Source organism: Aptenodytes forsteri, unplaced genomic scaffold, assembly GCF_000699145.1.
Source record: "Aptenodytes forsteri isolate BGI_AS27 unplaced genomic scaffold, ASM69914v1 Scaffold181, whole genome shotgun sequence".
Taxonomy (NCBI): Eukaryota; Metazoa; Chordata; class Aves; order Sphenisciformes; family Spheniscidae; genus Aptenodytes; species Aptenodytes forsteri.
Window position 1 is genome coordinate 2,255,985 of NW_008795702.1, and position 27,186 is coordinate 2,283,170.

Here is a 27,186-nt window from a genome sequence, read left to right on the forward strand (position 1 = left end):
AGGTAGTTGTAGAGAGCGATGAGGTCTCCCCTCAGCCTCCTTTTCTCCAGGCTAAACAACCCCAGTTCCCTCAGCCGCTCCTCATCAGACTTGTTCTCCAGACCCCTCACCAGCCTCGTTGCCCTTCTCTGGACACGCTCTAACACCTCAACGTGCATTTGAATTGAGACGTATCTATAGACGTACAGAGGGAAAGAGAGATGGAAGTACGTGTAACAGATACTGAAGTGTTGGAACTTTCATTAACTTCTAATGATGTTAACATTAAAATTTGAGTTTGAGCTTCTGTCTCCAATTCAAAAAGACATTTTGTCCCCTTAACATTAAGCTGTTCTTTGGCGTGTTGCTTAGTTGAGTCCCTGTGCACTCCTGAGAAAAGGTGCTCCTGTAATATATTAATTAGTCAGGAAGCATTTCTATAATAACGTCTTTGTCTGCTGCAACTTAAGATTCTGAGGATATGGCCATACAATTGCTAGCAACTGAATTTGATCTGTTTTAAGTTTTTTTTTTTTCTCCCTCACCTGTGATGTGATGATTGACCTTGTGTGTACTCTTGCTTTTCATCAGTGTGAAGTGAAATGTTTTCGCTTAGCTCACAACTCAATATTGCGTATTATTTTTGTACTATATCATTTACTGCATTAAACCATCTTCAATGGCTTTTTTTTGTTTTAAACAGTCCTCTATTTTTTATTGCAGTGGTCTGTACACCGCTTACAGTTATCCTGATTTCAAAACTTTTTAACCTGTTTTGACTTAATTTCTTGTGAATTCTCTGTCATATCCTTACGGTATTAAGGCTGATGTAATCTCCTATAGTTGCTTACAGATTTTTGTATAATAGTGAACAAGTAAGGTGAGTTGCTACTATACTCAGGGAGGAAATCTTTCTGCAATATTCTTGCCTTTCTCTCAGCCGTTAGTTGCCTGCTGTATTGGGAAACTCATTATGATTGCAGTTAACTTAGCACTAGAACATCACTAATTGACCAATGTAATGTACAAAACTAATTTTTCACAGCGCAGGGACATGAATCATTACTTTATCTTGTCACTAAAGCATTTACTTGACTTGCTTAATTTTAAAATTATCATTAAAATGAACATGAATTAACAGTGCACGTTCCAGGCTAGAATAAATTAGTCTCTAATAGGTAGTTCTTGGAGTTTAGTTTTTCTTGTTGCACTATATGGAAGATGTGGCAAACCTTGGAATTAGGTTCTATTCTCAAATGATCTGTTTTCCAGTTTACTGAAATTAATGGATCTTACATGAGATAATTCATTTTTATATTCAAAGCTTTAAGTCGTTCTGTTTTTAAAAACCTTTCCCCCTCCTCATTATTGTTTTTAAGGATTTGGTGAAAATTCACAGGAATCTAACACAAGACATCAATGATTCAATTGTTAACAAAAATGATCAGATCCTGTATCAAATTTTTATTAACTACAAGGAAAGGTAAGATTTATGCACTCTTACTAATTGTGATAATCTATGCTCAATTCACTAAAGTATTTTACCATGTTTTTGTTTGATGAATATTTCTGAAACAGGATTGAGTTTGATGTCAGTATACTTATTAAGCTAGTATTTGGTGTTTTGACCCTGGAAGTCAAAATTGCTATATGAGCCCTCCCTCTTCTTACCTCCAGTTTTGGCAATATTGTTACCTAGACAGGTAACATCTATATTTTGAACAAAACTTAAATAACTTGTTTTGTGCAGCATTTTTTTCATGCAAATAATCCCAGGTATTTTATAGCATGTATCTGTATTGTTTAACAGATAAAATGTTACAAAAGGGGAAGAAGGGGCAAAATAAGGCAAGGATATATATTAAGGCTATTCCAGGTTAAAGAAAACAGAAGAGGTCATAACTTGAAAGAAGAGAAAGCAGGTGCAAAAGAGAAGAGAGAAGACACTAGGGTCTTACCCTACCCTGCAGTCAAAGGTGTGACAGTAAAGCAAACACGTTCTACCTTCAAACTGTGAAAACAGCCGAGCTGATAACAGGATAGCTGTGGCAGCATGCCATGCCCTGTAGGCTAATTGCCAATTTTTTTTACCCACCTTTTCAGATTGTTTTTTCTGCCAGCACTGAACAGCTGTTGGACTGTATAGATGAACTTACATGCCTGTGGTACTTAGCTGAAAAACACTTGTACTGTGGGCTACAGCGCTGACCTACCTTGAAGTAACCCTTGGGTTGTGGTTAAAAATTAGTTCCTTCTGGGCCTGCAGTGGGAAAGACCTGTGGGAGCTAATTGGATTTGCTTGAGGGTGATGGGTAAGGAGGATTGTTGCAGTAATAACAGGCTTGTGAGAAATTGGACAGCAGCATCCGGAGAGTTGTTTTCTGAGGGAGCAGGGTGTCCCAGGCTGCCCATAAACAGTCTTGCCTTCAGAGACCTTCTGTCTCAGCTTTTATGTTGGAGCAGGACATAGTTATTTCCCAGGCTGCTAGACTTTCTGCTGCTGCAGGAGGGAATTAGGGGACGAGAAGTTGTTCTGGAAAATGCTTATCTTTCAAAAGTAGTTCTGAAATGTGTGCTGAAAGGGGAGCAAAGGACACTGAGAAGAAACCTCAAGTTTATATTATACAAAAAGGAAACAGATGGAGGTAGACTCGGTGTCATAACCATGTAGTGATTAAAAGTAATCAGAAGTGGTAAGTGTTCAATCAGTATCATCACTTTAATTGTGGAAAAAAAGATTTAAAAAAAAAAAAAAGGTAAAAATAAGGTGAGTGAAAAAGAAATTTAGGAGACCCCAATGGAAAGCTCATGGGAACCCCCCAAAAAAGGATTTGAAGCATACAGAAGGAATCACCTCAAGAAATACATGAAAAGGTGAAAGGAAACAGCACTCTTTGCAATGGGACTAGCAGAAAGAAGCACTCCAAACAGGGGCAAGAAATTCCTGTCATAAAACCAGGCTCCTTCAAGGAGCATTGCTGCCTTCGACAACTATTGAAAATTTCTTGAGTTTTCATACACTATTATTTTGATCTGAGAGCTCAGATGATATAACCTGGTAGAAGCTGTTGGAGATGGATCAATTTGGGTAACCTACAAGTTCTTTAAAGGATAGCTGTAATTAATCCTGTTAAGCCTGTGTTACAGAATTTATTCATTACAACCTTGGAAATCTACAGTGTTGTAAATACTACAGACTGTTGTTCTGTTAAACAGCAGTTATGCTGCTTTTTAATGAGTCCTGTATTTATTAGAACATATACTTGTGAATATTAAAGGACATTGCAATGATTTTACAGCATTTTGAAGGTAGATCAAAATTGTATTCTCCTGAATATTCTTCCTTGTATTCATGCTGCCCATTGAAGTCTGTGGCTAAATCCTGTCCTTGCTTATTTAGGCACTGCTCCTTTTGAAAGGAGGATTGTTAAAAATGTATTTGTGAAAAATGATCAAGGATTGTTCTTAAATAAGCAAATGTTCCTTTTATTCTTTCTCTCTTGCTTTGATTTAGATTGGTTATTTATGGACAGTACTGCAGTCAAGTGGAGATAGCGATATCATGCTTAGACAACATCTCTAAGACAAAAGAAGATGTTAAATTGAAGTTAGAGGTATCAGTATTTTTAACATGTGTCTGTATATATACATACATATATAAAAAACCCACGTGTTTCTATGAATATGTCCTGCTTTCATCCAAGTCAAAAACTTTATGATGAAAAACTAGCTGGACTGATAGGTGAATGCGTTTCTCTTCCTTTTCATTTTTTTTGGAGTCTCTGATCAAACGAATGTGTGAGCTGTTGCGGTATACATCCTGGCACTGAAGTGAATGGAGTTTTGCCACTGACATCAGTAGGGTTAGGGTTTTTTTCGGGAAGTGATCATCAGCGATACCCTTCTGCTTATCGTGACATCTCAGCTGAGAACACAGAATGGCAGAATCACTCGGGTTGGGAGGGACCTCTAGGCTGAACAAGCCCTGGTCCCACAGCCTCCCAGGGCTTGCTGTCTGCCACAACCCCTGGGTCCTTTCCAGCAGAGCTGCTCCCTAGCTGGTCAGCCCTCAGGGTTAGTGTGTCCTTGGTTAGTGCATACCAAGTGAAGGACTTTGCCTTCGTCCTTGTTGCCTTCATGTGAGGTTCGTGTTGGACATGCCCTGAAGAGTCCACCTCCAATCTGGTGTTGTCTGCAGACTTGCTGTGTGTGTCCTCTGCCTTTTCCTGCAGATCATTGCTAAAGATATTAAATGGGAGGGGTCCCTGGACAGACCCCTGAGGAGCTCTACTTGCAACTGTCGCTCAGGTAGTGTAGGAGACATTAGTCACTGCTCTTTTTGAGCCCCATGATCTAGCCAGTTTTTCATACACCTAGTAGTTCATTCATCTGGAGCATAACATCCCAACCTGGATATCAGGATGCTGTGGGAGATGATGTTGAAAGCCTTGGAAAAGTCCAGGTGGACTCTCCTCACCCATTCACAGATCTAGCCATTTCATTGTGGAAAGCAGTCAAGTAGGCCAAGCATTGATTTACCTGTGGTAAATCCATGCGGGATATTCCCAGTCACCTTCTTCATGTGCCCAGAAATTGCTTCCAAGAGGACTTGTTCCATAATTTTTGCAGGCACTGAAGTGAGACCAACTGGCCTGTAGTTTCCAAGATTAACTTTTGCTTTTTTGAAGATAGGTGTAATATTTGCCGCCTTTGCTGTGCTTACAGGTAATGTCTTTTTTTTCTTTTTTTTTTTTTAATCAAGGGAACGCCTATTTTCTGTTGTCTTTGTGATGTTTATTCTACTCTTTCTCATGCTGTTGAAGTACCTAAGAACAAGTGTCTATACCCAGTCTTTTTTTGCTTAGCTATTATTGCCACGTCAACTGTTTTCCTTCGTTTTGTTGATATTCTTTATCTCAAGCTTAATATAGTTGCTTGGCCCATATATCACTGAATTTTCATATATATCACTTGAATATTTTTATTTTCTAACTCTCTTGTCTTATTCTTTCTTCTGCTTTGAACTAGGAATGTTCAAAGAGGGCCAATAACGGGAAATTTACATTGCGGGATCTTTTAGTGGTTCCAATGCAGAGAGTGCTAAAATATCACCTACTGCTCCAGGTATTTTATTTTTGAAATTTAAGGGGGCTGAGAGCAAAACTGTGATTGTTTGTCATCAGCATATTGTAAGAATGAGAGCTAATATCAAAGGGAGGTGATTGACATTTCCATAGGTTTGAGGCTGATTTGTTATGAAATAAAATCCAGTCAAGTGCAGGTTTTCTTACAGAGATCATTCCTCAGAGCTGAAGCATAGCTGGGGAAAAAAGAATAAAACACAATTGTTTCCTCAGTATCTGCACCTTTCATTCTTGGCATGTTTAAAATGGTTAGTAGTACCAAACTATAATCATGGTACTTCGAAATGTGAACCATTAGCCCCCAGAAGAGGAAGGTGGACCATACTTACAGCGTACTTTTGAGATGCTTCTTTGCTGTCATAAATTACAATAAAGCCTTACTTATTTTGAAATGCTCCTTGTTATAACCCACAAAGCGTTAGCTTTTGCAGTTAGTCCTGTAATAAGGGTGGAGAGTCTTATAAATTTAATTTGATAGCTGTGCCAGGAGACTCATTAGTTCAGCTGCAAAGAAATATATTACTATATTAGACTGTCAACCCTGCTGATGCTTGTAAAATGTCATTTTAAAAAGATCTACTGCTTGTATGTGAAGCATAATTTTGACTCTGCAGAGCAACATACGTTCTGTAATATTAAATTTTTTGAAATATTTCTATAAATGAGTCATCAATATTTTGATCAATGGAAAATTGGAAAAAACAAAATGAATGGTACAACTTCTTTTTAAAAAAACTTGAGATCTGAGTCATAATTTTATAATGAACCTGTATATTATGAAAAGATGATATACAATATGTCACTATGCTCGATGTGTGACACTATAGTATACATCGTACAAGAAAAATATTTTATAGACTTTGAAAGAAAAATCCAGTAAATTGTTAGAATTGTAAGGTGAAGTATAAATACTTATTTCCTAGGATTTTAGCAAGTTACTATTTTAGCTGAAATGTGTAATTCTCTTCTCAAATTATAAATAAGAAATAACCTGTTTTCCCAAGAGGTTACTTTTTCACTTCATAAAAACCAAAAAAGCCCCTTTATTTTCCATATGGGAAGCAGCTAAAAAAGTTCTTTAAACATTCACATTTGATTTAGATCAAATGTCTTCTGAGTCAGCTTTATCTTAGGCGTAATGAGACGGGGACTTCTTTTAAGCGGTTGCACAGTTTGGCTGAGATTTTATTGCCAGCATACATCCCGCTCTGCAGACAAGCGCATGCTTTGGAAGGGGATGATATACCGTATAGTAATGTGCAAATGAACTCAAATGTTTACCTGTGCTTCCAGCATGCCCATACAGTAATGATCTGATTGGCAAGTTTTAAGTGCCAGACACAGACCAAATTAACTTCTAATGACGGTTCATTATCAGCTAAAGTCAGTGTTTAGGCTATGCAGCAATCATTCTTAAACACTTGCCAATTATCTGTTTGCAGTAGTCCCCAGTCAGTTATAGGCTGCTCACTATGGGGATGAAAATGTGAATTCTTGGGTTGCGTTTTCTGGTTTTGGCTTTTTTCTTTTTTTTTGGGGGGTGGGGATGAGCAATGACAACTTCAGTTTATAAATTGACAGACAGTGGGTGAAAAGTTTTAACTGCTCTGTCCACAGGAGCTGGTAAAGCACACTACTGATCCCATGGAGAAGGCAAATCTAAAACTGGCACTTGATGCAATGAAGGTAAGTATTCATGGCAACGAAGTATTTCTGTCTTTGTTGGCAGTTAAAATGGTAGCTCAGAACTATATTTCCTGGAGGAGATGATGTTCTTCATAGCAGGTCAAACGTTCTCACACGTCACTGTGAGCTTTATGAGTGTGTCAGGGCAAGTATATAGTTGAAGGCTTTGCTCAAGTCTGGGAAACAAGTTCAGTAGTTTTCTGAAGTGAATGGTTTATGAAATGAACTTCCTTATTTCGGTTTACTTCTACATCAGTTTGCTGTCATATAGTGAGATGAAAAACAGGTGTTTCAGTAATGTTGGTCTCGCTTCCAAACTTTAGGAATATTTCTGCCACTGTAAGACATTTCTAATCAAGGTCAGTAGTTTCCCAGTGAGATGAAGACAGTTATCTTTCTTTACAAGACTTTTTTTCTGTCATTTTAATATGATCTCTGTGGCTTTACCTTTGAAAGCAGTAGGGTCTTTCTGGAGGTAGAGTATCTGTCGCCGTACATTCACCTGCAAATGGTACAAACAAATGCTTTATAGAATAGCTGTACTGCCTTACGTATAAGGTAATATATTATGTCTTCCTCTGCACAGCTTCAGAAATGAAGCACGGTTCTGCTTCAGTTGGCTTCATGGCACGAATTGTGACATTCATGTGCTGGAATTGGGAAATTTTTTCTATCCTTTGTGGGGAAAGGGGAAAAGAAGCCAACACAGCATAGGTCGTATCTCCTGTTGTAGTCTGTATGATCCACAGAAGATGCTGAAGTCAAACTAAGTTAGTTTTGGGTCACACAGCTGTCTCATATAAGGTGGCTGTCTGCCTTGAATGCCTGGAATACAGATCAGCTCACAAATGAGACTTCTGGCTCCCCTTTTTTGTCACTCGGTTTTGTGCGGTGAATGGAGAGAGAGCCACCATGATAATCTCCCACGGAGAGATGCCTGAAATGGGATGGCACAGTATTGCTTCCATCTAGTGACAAGCCGTGCATCCTGGCTGCTGCTAATTGGCTAGGGAAATAACCCTGGTTTTTATTCCACCCGCCCCCCTTTTCCTTTCCCATTTGCTGGCTTGCTTCATTGTTTTTGGTAGCTGTTGGACTGAAAATAAAAGACCAATTAAGAAATCTCTTGCCAGAGTGGCTGTGGCAGTTATGCGCTGGCTGGCAGGACATAACCAGCCAATTAAACAACCCTCCAAACCACCCTCCCACCCCCCCAACCCACAAAAAAACCCGGGTATGAGCATCTCTCCTTAAGGTTGCAGCATTGTTTCCCTCCCGATTTACTGTATCCTCTTACAATAGTCCCTGCCAGTGTAGTAGAAGTAACTGTGCAGCATCGGTATGTTGCTTCTAAAAACCCTTGTGTGTCTGCTCGAAAATACAATGTCTTTGGAAAAACTGTCAGCAAAGTGGTACTGCCCCCCAAGAAAGAAAATTCTAGGAAGGATTTTGCTGTCTGATTTCTTTTAGCAGCAAGAAAAGAGGTTATTTAATTTCTACACTAATTCTTTTAAGACTGATGTGCATGTATCCTGCATGGATTCATTTGGGAAGCTAGCATAATGATTGCCGCTATTCTTAGATTCTGATTAAAAACCTCTTGGGAAGAAGATGTATCTTTCTCCCACCCTCCAAATTTGTGACCATATTGAATGGATACTGTAAAAGCAAGTTGTGAAGATCAGAATGCCTTTTCCAACTGCTGCTCTCAGCATCCCTGACCTTAACCAATTACCGCTCCTGCTCACTCGTCATCTCTAGCTGTAAACAGAGAAGCCCCAGCAAATTGTCACTATTACTCAAGCATGTTCAGAGCATTTTAAAGGCTTTCGTGAAATGTATACAGTACATGTTCTGGTAAAGGGGACAATAATGATCTCAACCTGTGGCTTCAGGTAGTATATCCCATTAAAAGCCCCTTTTAAAATCTGCTGCGTGATGGCTTCTCTCTGCTGTGCAACAGTAAGACCAAGATCCTACTACTGGGGCAGTAGCTTCTTCTCTCCTAATATAAGCACCCAGGCTTGTGAGACATTTACACTTTACATGCTGCTTTTGAGCTGCCCTACATACGTTTTCTGCTATATGCTCTATCTACCTTCTGTCTTATTCTCAGATATTGGATGTTGTTGACTGCTTTTTTTGGACCATAAGTGTGCTGCATAAATTACATTTCCATCTTTAATCTTGAAAATAAGACATTAAAGAAATTCAGAAAAAATCAGCCCTTTTTTACAATTTATTACGTTGTTTCCCTCTTTCTTGCTACTAAATTTGTGTTTCAATAGATATGATGAAGAAAGTTGTGAATATGATTGAAAATATGCAGATGCTTTTTTCCTTCTTTATTTAGGCATACATATTGGTAATTCTTGAACATTAAAGATAATTTTTTAAAAAAATGACTAAATATGCAGGTAAGTCAAAGACAAAATTAGAAATGAATTTGCCAAAATAATGTATTACAGTGGTCAGTTATGGAAAAGTTCTTTTTTTCCCCCTCCCTTTTTCTGTTGATGCTCTAGGACTTGGCTCAATACGTAAATGAAGTGAAGAGAGATAATGAAACGCTCCGTGAAATTAGACAGTTTCAACTATCAATAGAGAATTTGGTACGTGATATTTTTCATTTATACAGTTTTTCAATCACTTTTGATCAAATATGTTGATAGATGTATTTTTTCCCCGATTCATATGAGGTTATAGTACTCTTGGTGATATTTAAGTGTAAATATGCTTTGCTTGGTCTAGAATGACACAAATATTTAAGTACAGAATTCTCTGCTATTTTGGGGGTCTGTCTGTAGTTAAATATATTTGCATAGTTAAAGGTTGTGTTTGTATTTGTACAGTGACTCAGGTGTTTTTGTCATGGGAAAAATTCTCCCATTTGAAGACAAAAATGGAACGGACCGATTCTTTATTGTGTTTAGTTTAGATGATAGTGAGGAAAAGATGTTGTTTTCAGGCCTGAAAAGTCCTTTTTTGGGGTAAAAGGAGTGAGTGGTCTAATATTTGAATGTGTCATCATCTTGACACTTTTGCTATATTGAATCATACATATTACTTCTGTTTCAGAATCATTCCCTCCTACAGTATGGAAGACCTCAAGGTGATGGGGAAATAAGGATAACTACGTTAGACAAACGTGCGAGGCAAGACAGGTGATGGCATGACTTCTGGTGTTTGCTATTAAAAAGCCTGTAAAGTAACTCTCTTTTTAGATTTGAGGTCAGCTCAGTGATTCTTGAGGGTACTTTCCATTTCGCTGAGCATTCACAGAGCCTATCCACTGTTTACCAAGTGAATTTGCAAAGTGATTCATGGGAAGTTAGGTGATCTTAGATGATAACGTAATAGCTAAGTCCCTTGCAAGTAGTAAGTCTCTAGCAAAAGTACTTTCAGTGTTTTTTGCTTTGTTATTCAGTAATTTAGTTGTTCACCTTCAAAATTTTAAATGCCACAGGCAAAGGTGTGTAAAATAAGACTTTGGGTGTTGGCTTTCTGGAGTGTTTTTAACTATCTTTCTATTGTATTTTCATAGGCATATCTTCTTGTTTGATCTAGCTGTAATCGTTTGCAAACGGCGAGGTGATAATTATGAAATGAAGGAAATAATAGATCTTCAGAAATACAAAATTACAAATAACCCCACTACTGATAAAGAAAATAAAAAGGTAAATATTTGTTGCTAATTCATATAAAATATATATTTTTAGCAGCAATTTGGAACGTTTTGCAGGAGTTCAGAATGTATATACAATTTATTTACAAAGTTTTATGTTTTAAATGTAAGCTGAAGTGAATATTTAGGGATTTCAACTTTGTTTATTTTGATGTAATTAAAATGTTTGAGCAAGTCATTCCTAAGTGAACACAATAATGTGGTCTTGCTGTTCCCAAAATCAGGGAATTAAGGAACATATAAATACGTGGGTTTTTTTCTTTTCCCTTCTTTTCCTTTCTTCATAACTGATGACCTTTGTATTGCTTATCTTTTTATGCAGTGGTCTTACGGCTTCTACCTCATTCATATCCAAGGTCAAAATGGTTTAGAAGTTTATTGCAAAACTAAAGACTTGAAGAAAAAATGGCTTGAACAATTTCAGATGGCTCTGTAAGTATATTTTTATTAAGGTAGAATCACGTTCTTCACAAGAGTAAGGATATCACTTAAATTATGCTGAACTGCGTTCGTGTTTAGATTTTTTTAATACAGCCTAGTTATCTGTTTTATTTGACTTTCTGAGAAACAACTGACTGCCATCTTCATGAACAGAGTATTTCCCTGAAACTCCTCTTGGAAAAGAAAGAGGGCACTCTAGGCTATGTATTACTTTCCAACTTTGCTTCTAAGACTCTTTTAGTAATACTGTCTTAAGCAACCAGGGGGAAATATTCATTATTTTGGCAATAAATATCTAACATAATAGTGATATTTTTTCCTCTCTCACTTTTATTTCGATTAATTGAAATATATTTTTTGAAAGGTGATGCTGATGATTTGAGAGGGGATCCTGGCATCTTTCCTAGTAGCTTTTAACTAATTTATTGTTTAGTGTTTGGATCAAGTTGCTTGGCTTATTAAATTTAGTTTCAAAAGGCTGATTTCCTTTATATGTTTTCAACTAAAAGAGGAGGTTGCTTTAGACTTCTTGAAAAGTAAGTTGTTCAGATGCAGCACTGCAGATTACATTGTTGTTATGCACCATGAGCTTTATTTCCATTTCTGATTCTTGTCAGAAAGACAAACATGATTATTGACACCTCAGGTTATTCTGATTAAATTTAAAACATGTGAACAAGGGAATCGGATGACAGGGATGCTTGCTTTATGGTAAAAAACAAAACAAACGTGTGAGGGGGGAGTGAGATATTCCCAGTGAAAATAGAGAGATGGCATTAATAAAGATGGTTTTGGATGTGATGGTAAAGGTATGTGGATTTGGAAAAAAGGCTGTTATGAGCTGATATGAGTGAAACTCGCTCATAACCGACATATATATTTTTTTAAAACCTCAGTATGATGAGTGCTAATGATTTAAATGAAAACATAAGGGAGGAGAGGCTGGGTTGGACAGATATTATGAGGCCTGTTTACTAGGGTTCCCATCTTGCTGATTTTTATTGAAGACAAAAATGGCACGTGTTTTGGCAAAAATTTCTGGGTAGCATAGTGGGGGGATGGGAAGAGGTATTTATTTGTATGTGTGCAGAAAGCCGAGTACTTTGCCTCTTTCTGTCCCTGTGCTCTCCCTGCTGCACTTCCTGTAGTGTCATCATTGATATTTACTTAAACATAGATAAAACGTGTATGAAAAGCACGAGGAACTCGGATTTATCAGCTTTAGCATTGCAACTATTGTTCGCTCTTCAGGCGTCCCCCCGACCGCCGTGTGTGTGGTGAGTGAGTGCAGCTGTATATCCCTACACACTGTTAGGCACCAGCCAGTGCTCATGAGCTGTTCATGAGCGTGCCTTTGCAGACAGTGCTTTACTGCTGCCGGTTGCCCTACGTGGGCAGAACCAACGGGACCTGAAGGGTTGACAAGTTAACGTGCTACTCTTTTTCCTCTTGGGCAGATGGAGTCGGTCACTGAGAATGAGAGTGGTGGTGTCAGCCTTGTCTTGCATGGATTTTGTCCTTCTCATAAACCCATGCCTCTATTTTAACCTCTTCCTGTGTGATTAAAGGCCGTAACGCAGAGGCACGGGAACTGGAGCAGCAGGGTTGCTGCAGGTCAGGGCTGAGGTGCAACATGATATAGTGGCATTATTTGCATTGGGCAATGCTTTTGCTCCCTTATAACCACTAGGATTGAAAACAATGGGGAGCTTTTATGCTTTCTGAAGTTTTTATACCTTTCCCCCCAACTCCGTTACATGGGTTTGACTTCGTAGCATATTTCCCTCAGCAGCTCTCCCAAAACATACCGTGGTGTATGTAGCGATAATTATATTCTAATGCATGCTGAGGCACAAGAGTTTGTATTTGGGAATAAACTAAGCCAAGCGTTTTGAACAATTGGTTGGTTGGTTTGATTTGTTGTTTTCAGGGGTCTCATTGCCTACTGTGTAGGTTATCTGTTCTACTGTGATTCTACTCTGAAAAGTAGCTGTGATTGAAATTATGCTGTTATTCATCATACTCAATTATAATTGCTGCTTCTCTGGGAAAAATACTTCTCATTTCTTAAAAATTTTACTGAGACTGCAAAAACAGCACAGTTGAAGGGGTGAATTACGTTCTTTTTTGATTATCAGAAATGTTTACTGAATTCCAGACAGAAATTTCAATGTAGTTTTGTTGTCTTCGGGATAGCATTCTGTATGAAGTCAGGTCTGTGCAAGTGTTAATCTAAGAATGTAACGAGAACAAATTAGGATCTCTCTTATTATTTTTTTAAATTAAGAATTAACCTTGTTGCCACTAGAACAGTTTTATTGGCCTAATTATGTTAGCTAGGCTGTAATTTTTTTATTTTTATTTTTTAGGAGCTTAGATGTTTATACCAGTGTATGAACAGCAGTGATTATAGTTATATTGCTGAAAAGGCACCTACTGTTCAGATGCTGGTATCATTGAAATGAGAATTTGTCTCCAGATATGGGAAGCTTATGTTATTGATGAAGTATGAAATAGAGGAGAATACTGCTTTGCTGGCTGGACTTGGTTTAGGTTTAGAGGGCAGGAATACATTAGACACACTTGATATGGGAAATCTTTAAAGGAAGGAAGGATGAAATCCCAGTGCAATTTCCAGAGTGTTACTTTTCAGACTAGTAAGTTTCTGTTAGAAAAATAGTTTCACAAACCTGTGAAAATATTCTACCTCTTGGCCAGCTCTCTTGTTACTGTGGTATATGGCAAGTCGTTTTGTCATGAGGGAGGTTGGGAACAATGGGTTGCTGGTCATAAGAAACTGAGTAAATTGTATTTATTCATATGGCAGTTCTGTTGCTACAGTATGTAGTTGCTGTTTTCCTGAGACTATTGCTTTATTTAGAAAATACATAATACCAAAACACCTCAATTTTTATTTTTCCTAAGAATTTCATGGCGGTTATTGATGAAGCCTGTTCATACGCTACATCCTCAGCAGCAGTGATACTGTGGCACGGCTGCACTGAATTGATGCTGTTGACCTATTCACAGTAATCTCCACAGTTGAGCCTGGGTCACCTCTTCCCCTCCCCCCCCCCCCCCCCCCCCTAGCCGTATTATTTTTTTTTAAGTTTATTGTGTACAACCTTCAAAATTGCTGGTTATTTGGGAGCACTGGATTTTCTAGATGACAATAAAATGAAGTAGGACACTGGGGCAGCACAGTTAACATTGCAGTCAAGCTCTTGAAGCTGAAACTTTGGTTGGACTCATAAATCTGATGAATTTGTGAGGTTTTCATAAAGCTAGCAGGCGAAGACCAGTGGAGGATGTTTTAACAGGAGCCATCATATCACAAATGGCTGAGTTCTCTCTTGGTGTGCCTGTTCCCTCACTGGTGTGAATGGAAGCTTTGCGTGCACAGGGGGAGCGTAACCGCTTATTGTCTCAGAAGAGGTACGCTGCTTAACAGCGATAGTGGTTAATTTGAGCAGTTGCTATTTTGTTCTTGGAACTCTGTTCATAGTAATGGATGAGCCTATAGCTGTATGGGTAAATAAGCACCTTATAAAAGATAGCACTACAAAGACTTTACTGTACTAGATGTGAAATGTCTAAATTTAATCTAGCATGTCAAATAACATTGGTTTAAATGCAAAGTCATTCCATATCCAAGATAATAATAATAGAAGTGTACAGCCAAATTACTGCACCAAATTACTCAGCCAAATTAGAGACATCATGTATTAAGTGAAAGTTTGTGAGCAATGTGATAAAGTGCATGGTTTATTTGCTGTAACTAAGCCATTAAAAACCTCAAAAACTGATTGTGAGTGTGAGAGACAATTTTGTTAGACTTTCTAGTAGCATATCCTGTCTAATCCCTTTTCTCCTATATTAAAAACAACCAGAAGAATCAGAACAAATACATAATGTCTCATAATATACCTACAAATTACATAAACTAGTTGATATTTTTATGTTATTTAGCTTATGCTAAAAGGTAGGAGCATTGATTGGTATTCCCCCCTCCCGAAAGCTCTCCTACAGATGCTTTTCTTACTTTAAAAATGCTTATTTTAAAAAATATTGACTAATATATGTGTCAATGAATTTATGCTAGTCATTCTTTATTAAAAGAAAAACGCCTTGAAAGTTGAGGTTTTTCTCCTCTATTGTATGTGTGTATAAACCTCAGTTATATTGCTTTGGAACTACTTAGCTGACTAATTATTAGGCTTAATTTCTTATTATGTGGCAACTGCTTTTCTCATCATTGCTGTGATGAGTTTAAATCTCTTTTATTTCATCATGAGATGATAGAATAAATACTGAAAGAAAATATGTTGATTATTACTACAGCTGTCTCATCTTGACCCTAAACATTTGCTTCCATCCACTAAATATTTCTTTGTGTGTAGTTTGTTTCTTGATCACAGTAGAGCATGGGGCAGTGTGTGTTGTCTTCCTCACAATGGCAGAGACCTTTTCCATGAAAGGCCACATACTATATTTTCCCACTGACTTAATATCTGAATCCATTAGTGTAACGTGGCATGCAATGTCTTACGCTGGTTTGTGCTGAATTTATTTTGTCATCATAATGTCCAGTTTGCTAATTTAATTAAGTCTTTCTCTGGTTTCTCAATTGTGCTTTGTAATCCACTCTAAAAATGGCCATCAGCAAACTTGACTTCAGTATATATTCCTAGACAGGAACATATTACACAGAAATGCAATTTAAAATGTAATCACAGAAGAATTTAGGCTGGAAGGGGTGTGTGGAGATTGTCTACCTCAGTCTCCTGCAGGGCTTAGGTTGCTCAGGGCCTTGAGTTTAGTACTGCTGGATTTCAAGATGCACAGAACCAATATTGCAAAGTCTCATGCAGCAGTGTTGTAACACGCCTTTTAACTAGGCTTTACTCAACATCTGTCTTTCACAAACTGAGAAGTGTGTGAAAACATCTTGCAGGCAGAGGAACAGGCCTTTTTTTAATGTACTTAGTTAAAATGTCACCTTCAGAAGTACTATGATTGTAGTTTCTGCTTTGACATTGTTACTGAAATTGCAATATTAATGTCATGTCTAATTAGTAATGCCTGAAAAATCAGTGGGAAACACATGATCATTATAGTGATTAGGGTATGCATTAATTGCTTGGAGTTAATGAATCTGATTTTTTTTTTTTTGTCTAATTAGTAATGCGCCTGAAAAAAGTGGGAAACACATGATCATTATAGTGATTAGGGTATGCATTAATTGCTTGGAGTTAATGTGAATGATTTTTTTTTTTTAGAGATTTCAGACATGAAAGCTGTACAGCCCTCAAAAAATTAGTGGTTTTAGTTTTAATTACACTGTGTTTAAGTTTTAGGTCACTACAGAGTTTGTGCAGCAGCTCAGGTACAGCCTAATATGTTTTTGAAAAATTACCATTTCAGTTAGACATAAATTCACACCCTGTAACTCAAGGGACGCAGAACACATCATCTGATTGTAAGGAAATAATCCTGAGATTCATTGATTCTCAAACCTGATAGGTATGTGCACAACATTTTAGATTAGGCAAGCTACATAAATTGTAGCTAGAGCTCATTGATTTTCTAGCTTTTAAAGAAAACTAGTACAAGAAACGAGGTAGGTGAAAAGTGCTCTCGTACCTATCACCGTCCCTATTTCCAAATTTGGTTTGCACTCTGTGGCTAATGACATCGGTCAGATTCAGCTTGGATAGATCTGTTCCCTCAGATAGTGCATTAATAATGCATATGCATTAAGACTTCTTCTGAGAGAATATTTGAGCTCTGACATATTGAACACTGACATATTAAATTAAAGCTTTCTATCAGAGCACTTTAAAAGCCTTAGATATCTGCTGCATTTTTCAAATAGCCTGCAAAGGTGTTTCTTTTATACCAACCTCACATAGGTTACCAAAGCAATAAACAAACATGTCTGCTGGGCTTCTCCATCAGTATAAATATTTCAATACTGCAAAAATGAGTGCCAAGTTCATGTCTGCCAAAGAAGAATGGTTGCCTCTTCTTTGCTATGACTCCCATCGGTTTTGATCAAATGTCTTTCAGGGTTATAAGCAACCGTTCACAACATATTTATAGTTATGCAGTTTCTTCAGATTATTCTAGACACCGCAAGAACTGTGTGAAGATTCTGTGTACAATTAAGAGCATGGTGTAAGGACAGCGTAGAATGTGAAAGCAAAACAGAATTTGTGAGAACGGTGTGTAAGCACTTGGAGATGATAAATATACTTTGATATTACATCTTCTGGTTCACAAAAATCAGATTTCCCAGTCCTTATGTTTTTCCGCTTACCTTATAACGTGTGAGGTATATTACTATGAAAATTAATAAGTGTTTCTTAAAATTCAGGGAAATAAATTTGTAGTGACGCTACATCATAAAAATAAAGTACCACCATCTAAATATTGGATTTTGTGCAAGGTTTTAAGTTTTTTTTAAGTCTTTAAACATGGAATGCTGCATTACATGTTTGTCCTGATACTTCGGCTATATGAACAGATGTCCTAGTTTCTCCCTGCAAACCAATGCTACATTTATTCTTAGCAGATTTAGGTGTTTGTCCAGTAATGTACAAGTTTATGGCTGTATACATCCTATATTTTTAAATTTTTTACTCCAAAACATAGACATTTGTCTTCAGTTAAGTGTAAATACATGATAAAATATTTAAAGCTTATCAAGAGAAGCAACTTTGTAAATTTGGATTTGTAAGACTTAGAACTTTCACAAATAAGACTCAGCCAGTGAATATTAAAGTATATAAAGTATTGATGCTTTTGATTTACAAATAGTGATGTGTGACAGAGCTTTGTTCCTATCAGGTGGTGTTTAAAAATGTTATACGTGAATAGATTAGCTCAAAGCAGTCCATCTCCCATGCTTTTCAGGGAAGTAGGCCGATAAGGAAAAAGGAAAGCCATTATCTTGTTTGAAACAATGCAGAACGTTTCCAAAAAGTTAACAAGATAATTTCCTTGATCTCAAAAAAGCCACTCATCATATGATCAAATAAGCAAATTTCCTAGCAAAGTCTTAGAAGTTGTACGTTCTTGATCAAGAGCACAATTTACTTGTGATATGGTTAATTTAATTATATAACGTGTCTTCTTGATGGAGACTCTTTGATGTGACAAACTAGAATGTTTGAGTATTAGCATATGGAGAATTGATTGATTGATTAATTCAGTAAATAGCATCTTCAAAGACGATTCTGAAATATAATAGCCTAGCTGGAACAGAGAAAATGAATTAGCATTGCTCCGGAGAAGAGAAGGTAGAGAAGAAGCTGAAAATCATCCTTTGTGAAATGGCATTGCCCACTTCTAGTGAGAATACCCCTTATTGGGGTATGCCATTTTCTCTCTTACCTTTTTACAGTAAATCATAAAATACTTGTAAAGATTGAAAAAGCATCATTTATTTGTATTTTTGTCTCTGCACTCTTATTCTGTTATCTTATTACACAAATGCCTTTCTATTAGATGACAGCATGTTGTATGAAGTGATCAGTTGAAATAGTGATAGTTGCACAGAGCCGAAATGTTCCGCGTGGAAAGAAAGGATAGTGCAAATGTAAGGCTGGTTCTGCTGTTTGCGGGGAACAGGATCCTAAGGGCAGTCTGCTGCATACCAGAGCAGAGAGTGAGGTTGAACATCTCTTGGGACCAACTTTGCATGAATTTCTTCATATGAGGTTTGGCTGAAAGCTTTTTTGTCTTGTTTGACAGTAACATACATGGTTTTCTGTTTCTTAACTTCTGCTGTCAATGTTATTACTTAAAACATTTGAATATGTGACAAATGTTAGCTATATTTTATTGCATAGTTAATTTTTCCAAAATTTTCTGAGATGCTTAGTACCAGTTGTCATGGCTAACTTCTAAGGTGCTTAAAATTTTGAAAGGAGGTCACTTTGGCACAAACCAGGAATTTTACCTTAGGATGTCTTCATAAACAATTTCTGTTAGCAATTAATAACTTAGAAATACTTATGGCAGATCTAGTTTTATTGATGCATTTTCTGCAGTGATGTCAAATACCAGTACAATAAGTAAAACTGGAATGAAAATTTTCAGTGTCTTCAGGTATTAACCTATGCCTTTCTTCATAGGCTATAATGCATTAATACAGCATCAGATTTCATGTCACATACACTTTAAAATGTTCTTCAGCACTTTGAGCTCAGGGTGTCCATAATTCTGAACAGTTCTGTATGGAGCATTTCAAATTATTGTAAGCATAACATGGAGTGCAGAATAATAACAGCTCTAAAATGCAAAGGTCTAACTTTGGGTTGAGAGTTGAGGAGAGTTCAAGGTATTGAGTTTTATCTAAGTTCCCTGTAGTATTTCTTCGTTTAATTCTTAAAGCAGTTGCAATTCACCGCAGACTCCTTATCTGATATTTCATGCATCTGCTTATTTGTTATGCCTCTGGGTTCACAGGTGGGCATACATACATTAACTATTCTCTAAAGCCAAGTTTTAATCAAGTGAGATGGCTACTCAGTTTCAAATATAATGCACTTTTAAAATGATGGGATATTTTGCAAACATCTATATGCAGTCGAACCCTGCATGATTTCTTGTGACATGATCACATTTCCTGAAGAGACTGCTATGGGAAAAAGATCTTCGAAACCTGGCCTAAATAGCATTTCTGCAAAAATGAGTCAAAACCAAAAATAAGAAGTATCATGAGAACTTTCTAGCATGTTTTACCTTTTGGGGGAAGAGGGCCAACCCCAAAGAAAGGGCAGCTGTCTCACTGTACTGTTACGCAGAACCTGTGACTCTGCCGGACAGCCTGTTCCCAACCCAAGAGCATCCACATCTGGGCACTTGCTGCTGTTCCAGGTCACTCAGAAGAACATGCTTGTGGGATTGCTGCTGGGGGAAGAGAAGGTTCCTCTTCTATCCAAGTTGACAGTCCCACTGAGTTATGACAATCTGGAGGAACATCTGTGGGCTTAAATAATACCTGTGAAGTTTATCATCAGTCCCCTGAGAAGAATGGCTCGATTCAGTCAGCGTTTACAATACCTTTGCTTTCTCTGTGTTTAACAGAAGTGATCTACTCAACAGCGTCTAGGTCAGCACCTGCTCTTGTTGATACCCTATCTTGTTTTGCAGCTAATTCACTTTTGAAAGGAGCCTGCTTGATCCATTTGCAAAGGGTTACTTTTGCATTTCTCTGTGTGATGTATTCTTTATTTTCCTGTTATGTGCTGCGATTCCTGCGATTAAGCACGTATGTGCTTTTTGTGGTGGAAAAATGATGTGCGTATATATCTGAGGAATATCAAACCTTGTTCAGTTTTGGTTTTTTTCCTTGTAATACATTTTTCCTTCCAGTTTAAGAAAAAATAAATTTAGTTTAAAAATACTTGAAGTCTGGGAAGGAGAAGTTGAGTTGTTAAGTACTCCAGGGAAGCAATTTCTCAACACAAATGGAAATGTTTGTAATGGGTATAAGTAACACCTTCTCAGTGGCCTTGACCCAGGGAGGGGGGGAATCTGTACAGATCTTAATTGCTGAAGTCAAGCTAGTACTGAAAAGCTGCCAAGGAAGCAATTAAAAGAAATGGCCATCAAAATACAGCAAGAAAGACAGAACAACTGGTCACTAGTGGAGGACAGCAGTGGACCTTGCAGGCAGGTTGTTTAAGCTGCAGTTTTTAACTGCTAGCATTAAAGGTAATAGTAAATAGATTTAGAATAAACAAAGAGGAGAATTTTATGTTGTGCTGTGTTCCAAAGTCCCCTTCCTTTAACTCCTTGCAGAGTATGAAACCACATGGTGGTAGACATCCAGTGGTCTCTGCTGCTGGATTTCTTCTTGTTGCTACTGCTGTGCGATGAGATTGACGCCCATAACCAGGAGCCAAAGACTGCAGATTCTAGCTGCTTCTACTGTTTACATTTTCATAATACCACCTCTTCTCTTTTGTGTGCTATTTTTCGGTATAGGCAGTTATTTGCATTTCATTAATTTCCTATTTAAACTTTAAACTTGCTATAAGAATTTAATTAATCTAATCAATGTAATACTTCACTTTATCCCTTTATTATATTTTTCTTAGATTTGTTGGCAGCCAGTAGGCTTTCAGTAATATGTCCGTGCAAAACAAACTTGAGACAATAGTTCTTAATGCCTGTAAGGCTAATACTGAAACATCTGAAGGGCAAAACATCCAAGGGAAGATGTGCTCAGTATGTTAAAATTTGTGAAATAAGGATTTTTTCATTGTTTATATCTTTAGAAATATGGCCTTTCTGGAAATGAAGACTGGGATTTTAATGCGCTTATTCTCCACGTAGGAAAATAGAAGGAAGGAGCAATAGTAAACTATCTCTTAGCCTTTTCTTTATTCTTTTGGGCCACATTATCTGTAGTAATTACATATTTAGTAGAGAGATAAGATAGTGTTTTGGGGCTGAAAGTTTAGTAGTTCTCCTGGTGCATTTCATTTTGTAAGCCGTAGCTGTGTAGAGGAAGTTTAAACTGACAGTAGAAGAAAGCATATTTGTTTGTGCCTAGCCCACTGAAGAAATGACAGTTCATTTGTTTAGTCCAACCTGTTGTGAAAGGTACTCTGTGTAGTTTTTCTTGTTGGAAACAAGCATGAATATAAGAATGCTGATAAAAAAATTAAATTGTTGCTATGAGGTAACCAAATGCCTGTTGTATGCTGTGGCTATTCTGATCTTAATGTTTTCTCATCAGAATATGGTTTTGATTAAGTAAGGAAATGACAGTAACAAATCCCATCTAAGCTGCTTGATATTGATGATGTACACTTTTCATGGCAGTATGCATCTTGGAAACACTTTAGACCCAAGATGATCAAAGTTCAGTTTTGTAAAATGAGGTATAGAACTTACACTGTTGGGTATGTCAAGATGGCCAAGGTTCATTGCTTTATTTTGACTTAAGTATTAGTGTTTTGATTGTGACATGTTCGTGTCTTGAGTGTTAAGAGTTACTTTAAGTTTTTGAACTGTTATCCCAACCGCTATAGGAAAATGTTAGAAAACATACGCACAATTATTTTGGTATTGTGAGGTAGGATAGTAGAGAGAATTCATTCCTTATTCTGTAGGCATAGGAATAGGCATCTGGATGTCTTGTCTGACAAGATAATTTTGGGTTATCTGTAGCATTACTCTGTGGTCAGCTGTGCCATTAATCTAGGCGAAGATTATCACTAGAATGAATTCTGACAGCAAAAGCTTGTGGGGGACTGTTGATAATGTGACGCTTTCTGACACCATTTATAAAGGTGTTGCATTATGTGGGTGGCTGAAGACAGAGTTGGCCTATGATCAATTTACTCTTCTGAGAAGTAAGAGTCAAAAGAAAGAAGTGGCACTGCAAATGTGGAGAAGTATTTTTAAAAGGGGAATATTCCATACGCACGAGGTCAGCAAAAATGGAGTGCTCTGAAGTCTGATGATATCGAGGGCAATCAAATAAGATACCTGGATAACTCTTCTATGCTGAACTCTGCAAACTTTACAGACAAAAGATCTGTTCAGAGATGCAGGATTGACTGAAGAAGATGGTCATTCTGCTCCTTGAACGGTGGCTCCGATGGCTGGTGCAGAGACAAGAATTGTGTGTCCAAATGACGAGAGAGACTGCAAGACAAGCATCTGCAGGTCTGGGTTGGTGGTGTAGCAGTGAATTGGTCCCAGTGGGACTAATATTCTGCAAGTAACTTGGAAAGAGAAAGCTGTACTCAAAAGGGTCAGGGGCAGCCCAAGGACATTGCTGTAGTGACTGGAGTAAATCTGGTTGTGGGGATCCAGCACTATGCAGAAGAGGGCACTCGTGGTTGTCCCTTACAAAAACTCTGCTGCTGAATTGAGGAGGGAATTGGAAAAATTTTCCTAATTACAGATTCACTCTGTTTCTGTATCCTGACATTTTGTCTCTGCTAGAGTGTAGGAGTTAAAACAGCCTGGGGAAAAAGTAGAAGAGAGGAAGGGAAATTACTTTTGACTCCCCACATTGCTTGTAAAAATAAGAGACAGAGTTATACCATAAAATGAGGAACATGTTCTCTGTCGTTACATCACTGAGTATTCCTGGTACATGGGTGGCTTCCTGCTCTGGCCACTCATCAAGATTGTTTGACAGCAGAGATGGATAAAACATTTCCTTTGCGGTGAGCCTGGGGCACCCCATAGTAGAAGTTGTTGTGGAAGGAGGACTGAGGAACCTGCGAGAGGGCTTGACTGGTTTAAGCCCTAAATTAGATTTTCCGAATGTTAGCCACAGAAGTTGCTTCTGTTTGCTGCTGAATATGTTTGAATTTTTCTAACAATTGTGTGTAGGTGTCGCCTCCCCTCCCCACAAGAAATCCTCCTTCTGAAGAAGAAAATATTCTTAGTATTAAGCTTAAAATTAATATTGACCTAATATTCAGTTTTTTCTGTGTCTTGGAACATGCCCACAGGTTGGGAAGGAGAAGGGAAAAGAAGATTTGAGAAGGATGAAATATTCTCTTCACTGTGTTGTGGCAGCCCTGGGCTGTGTTCTCAGGGTATCGGTGTAAGGCTTGAATGCTGTAACTAAAAGAGCTTCTTTATGGTTGGACGTGACTGAAAAGTTGTATGCTATGCTGTGACTGCTGTTTTTCTGTTGAAGTTGTCAGCTTTATTTACTGTATTTAAAAACTCAAAAAATAGTATATGCTATTCAGTGTGAAAGGTTTTGTGGAAAAAAATTTCCTGTGGTCCTTGCGGTATTTGGGCTTGGACAGTCACAGATGAGTTGTGCTTAATCTCTGGAAACTTCCGTGTGGTATTGAGTTGGGTTATTTTTGCATTATTTTTGATTTGTTGAAAAGCAATATATTGAAAACTAAAATATCAACCCCCTAGATTCATTAAGTTTCAGACTTTCCGTTAAAAGGCTCGCTACTTGATATACACTGCTACAGTGCATCATCTCGGATTATCCCAGACTTGTCTGACATGATGTGTACTGTGACTACAGAACTGGATTTGCCGTGATGCAGCATGACTGATCAGATACTAGAATGTGCAAGAGTTTTCCTGTCCACAGTTAGCACGGCAGTACATATTTTTCTACAAAGCTTTCCTTATTCCACCTCTACATTTTACAGTGGATAATACACATTATCTTTTTATTTTTGCTGTAGTTTTTTCTGGTTTTTGCTGTGTCATTAATTATCTTTCTATATTGTGCTTCACTTTACAGTAGTCTGTCTTCAGAGTAAGCATATTATTTCTTCTTTTGCACTGTTCTTTCCTACTGCCTTTATCAGAATATCGATGACTGGAAACTTTGCTTTTGCATAAATGTGAATGCTTTTTTTTTTTGAGCAGTGATGAAATGCCTTCTTGTCTAACATGACTCAACTGAATACAATGTATCTAAATATTAATATTTTTAGTAGACTATTTCTTGATGAAGAGAATCATGAGATAATGGGTAAAATCCTGATCTTTTTGAAATGTGCCGGACTCTCAAATTTGAGAATATATTTTGCTGATGTGTAAACTGAACTAAAACATGTGACGTTTTCCCATTCCTGTTTGACCTCAAATCTGAGACAATTAGGATGAATGGTTAGAAGTAGAAAGGAAGAGACAAAAGAAAACTTGAATGTTGGCTCTTCTTGGTGAATGCAATGGCATTGTTCATTTCGAGACAGCTGCTTGGAAGTAGCTTCTAAGTCTGTGCAAAAAGAAAGCCTGAGCAGCAGGTTAGGTTTCTTCTCTTGTTGATTCCTGCTCTTTCTGCACAGGATCCTCTGTAATATGCTGAGGCTCCAGTCCCTTCCAGATTCATTTAATCTATGGGTGATGTACTTCAGTGGCGTCTCCTTTAATTCACTAAACTTTTGTTATTAGGGATTTTTAGGCTTTTCCTTCTGGGTGATGTGGCTTTGGGGAAAAAAGGGAGAAAAAAGATATCTCTTGAGTGGTGGAAGGAAGGGCTAGCAAAATTTAAAAGGTCCTTTTGGTTTATGAATAGTTGCTGTGTGCCCCCAAAAGAGCTACTCAGGCTCATGTGTCTTAAAAAAAGCTATTTTTGAAGATCTTTATGCTAGCTTGGCCTTAGCCAACGAGGAAATACGTGAAGTTAGATGGTAGTGAATTGATAGGGAGTATGAAAGATGTGTAGGTGGTGAAGAAAGAACAGTTTTTTAGATAGAGAATTTATTGAAGTAATTGTTAGAATCTTACAATCACTACACTAAAACCTGCTGGGGTTTAACGAAACTGAGGGATTCACTCTTTATGATACATTTTTATGATCCTTAAGAACCGAGTAGTACTTGGAACCAAACTAGGTCCTCCTGTAGGTAACAGCGGACAAGATAAACCGAAGTTTGCATTGTAGTCCAAAGGTTGTATTGTGTTATAAGTTTTCAGTTTTGTATTCCTCTACTTATGCAAGTAGGACAAATATATCCAAATTCTAGCACGCAGTAGAGAGCCAAAGTTGTAAGTCTGTTTATCTGGATAAATCTTCCGTCTGGTTTAGGACATTATAATCCGATAGTTTAGCCCATAGGTGCAATAAAACAACTTAGGTTGAAAGAAGGTGGAGGGCCTTGTGACAGCTCTGCTGTGAGGCAACAGCTTCATTCCTTGCCAATTTAGCACTATGCTTTTTTTGCTGTCAAGAATAACTTTTTCTGTTAAGGACTGTAAAAGAAACTGAGTGGCTTTATAAAATATAAAGAAACTCAAATATTACTTTTAATATAGAGATGAACACAGTGTATCGTCTTTGTTCTGTAGTGTGTAGTGTATCATCAGTAGTTCATGTATTTCAATCTTTGTGGAAGATAGCCCAAGAGAAGAATGGAAGAGAATTTTTACATACGAAAGAAAGTTATATAGTCATATGCTTGTGTTAAACAACTGTCTGCAGAGGTTGTCTTTTTTTTTTTCTTTTCATCCACTATGCTTATTATTTTTGAAGATTGATCCTGTTCTGATTGAATGAATGGAATTTTTTCTTTGGTTTGTTCTTGAAAAATGGTCAGGTGGTTAGGATTAATTCGATATGCTTTCAAATCCGATGGTCTCTGCACGTTGGGCTGACACTTCTGACATAGTGTTGTGAGCTATCCTGGTCTGAACCAAATGGTCATCAAAAAGCAGCTTTTGTTGGGAGTGTAAGTACTGTAATTTGTTCTAGGGAGTTTCCAGGATTGTTCGTAGGTAACTGTGTCGTCTAAGAGGTTTTAGCAGCTCTTTGGCAAACATGCTGTGAAATACAGGCCTTGCTCTGCAGAGTTAACAGCCCCAAAATAATACGTTGTTCTCCTGGTTTAAAAAGTTCGTTACTTTTTTGAGGTCAGTTTTATCCCGATACCTGTGCCTTCTGCTGTGAATGGGTAGTATCCATGCCTGTTTTAGTTAGCAGGAGTTCTGGTATTGACATCTTGCGTATCCTAGCAGAAAGAGAGACACTAGTGAGCTAGTTAAAACAGTACTGAGTGTAAGGTTATTCTCAAGTGTAAAAGCAAAATCCCATTTGCTTTTTGAGTACAGTTTCATTTTCAGCGCGTTCATTTTCAGCAGGCGGATTAGAAGACTGACCTTTCTGACACTAGGTACTTAAACAGATACTTTGAATGTTTTTTTCATAAGCCTTTTCATTCAGTCCTGGAGAGATTGATGCTTGCACGGTTACCTATATTTATGTTTCATTGCAGTTTGTGGCTGGTCTGTGTTTTAGTCTAGAAGTTATTTATAATACATAAAAATGAAACTTGTCTAATATGTATCTCCAACTTTAATGCATGCATTTGTAATTTTGTGTGTCGGAAAAGCTTCTCGTCTTTCCTTTGAGTATTGTAGATTCTTGCATTATTATCCTCAGGATTTTTTTCCTATTTTTATTCCTATGCATCATGCATTCCTATGTTTTTGCTAGAAAAATACCAGAAATTTAGGGAATCCTAAGCATTCCAATATAGATAGTATTTAAAAATACATTAATGCTTGCGATATATATATATTTTTCTTGTCTGATACAGTCTAGCTTAATATTAAATTATGCACCTAGCATTTCAGTGTTACTGGTTTTGAGAGTCTTAAGCTAGCTTGGGGATGTTATTGAGTAAAAAAAAAAGATAACGAATCAATTGAAAATTCCTGTTCTTCCCCCCAGTCTTGGAAATGGGAAGATGACAGAAAAAATTGAATGGATTACTTAATAAAATTTAAATAAAC

The 27,186-nt window shown here is 37.4% G+C and overlaps 1 protein-coding gene across 1 annotated transcript in view; it reads left to right on the forward strand.

Annotated features, from left to right (window-relative positions):
- Nucleotides 1-27,186, forward strand: part of VAV3 (vav guanine nucleotide exchange factor 3) — a 142,739-nt gene that overhangs the window by 43,987 nt on the left and 71,566 nt on the right. The window contains exons 7-14 of the mRNA XM_009283190.1: nt 1,359-1,462; nt 3,494-3,593; nt 5,008-5,103; nt 6,741-6,809; nt 9,335-9,421; nt 9,888-9,973; nt 10,354-10,486; nt 10,817-10,926. Of these exons, the coding sequence (XP_009281465.1) occupies nt 1,359-1,462; nt 3,494-3,593; nt 5,008-5,103; nt 6,741-6,809; nt 9,335-9,421; nt 9,888-9,973; nt 10,354-10,486; nt 10,817-10,926 (785 nt within the window). The remainder of the gene's footprint in view (nt 1-1,358; nt 1,463-3,493; nt 3,594-5,007; nt 5,104-6,740; nt 6,810-9,334; nt 9,422-9,887; nt 9,974-10,353; nt 10,487-10,816; nt 10,927-27,186) is intronic.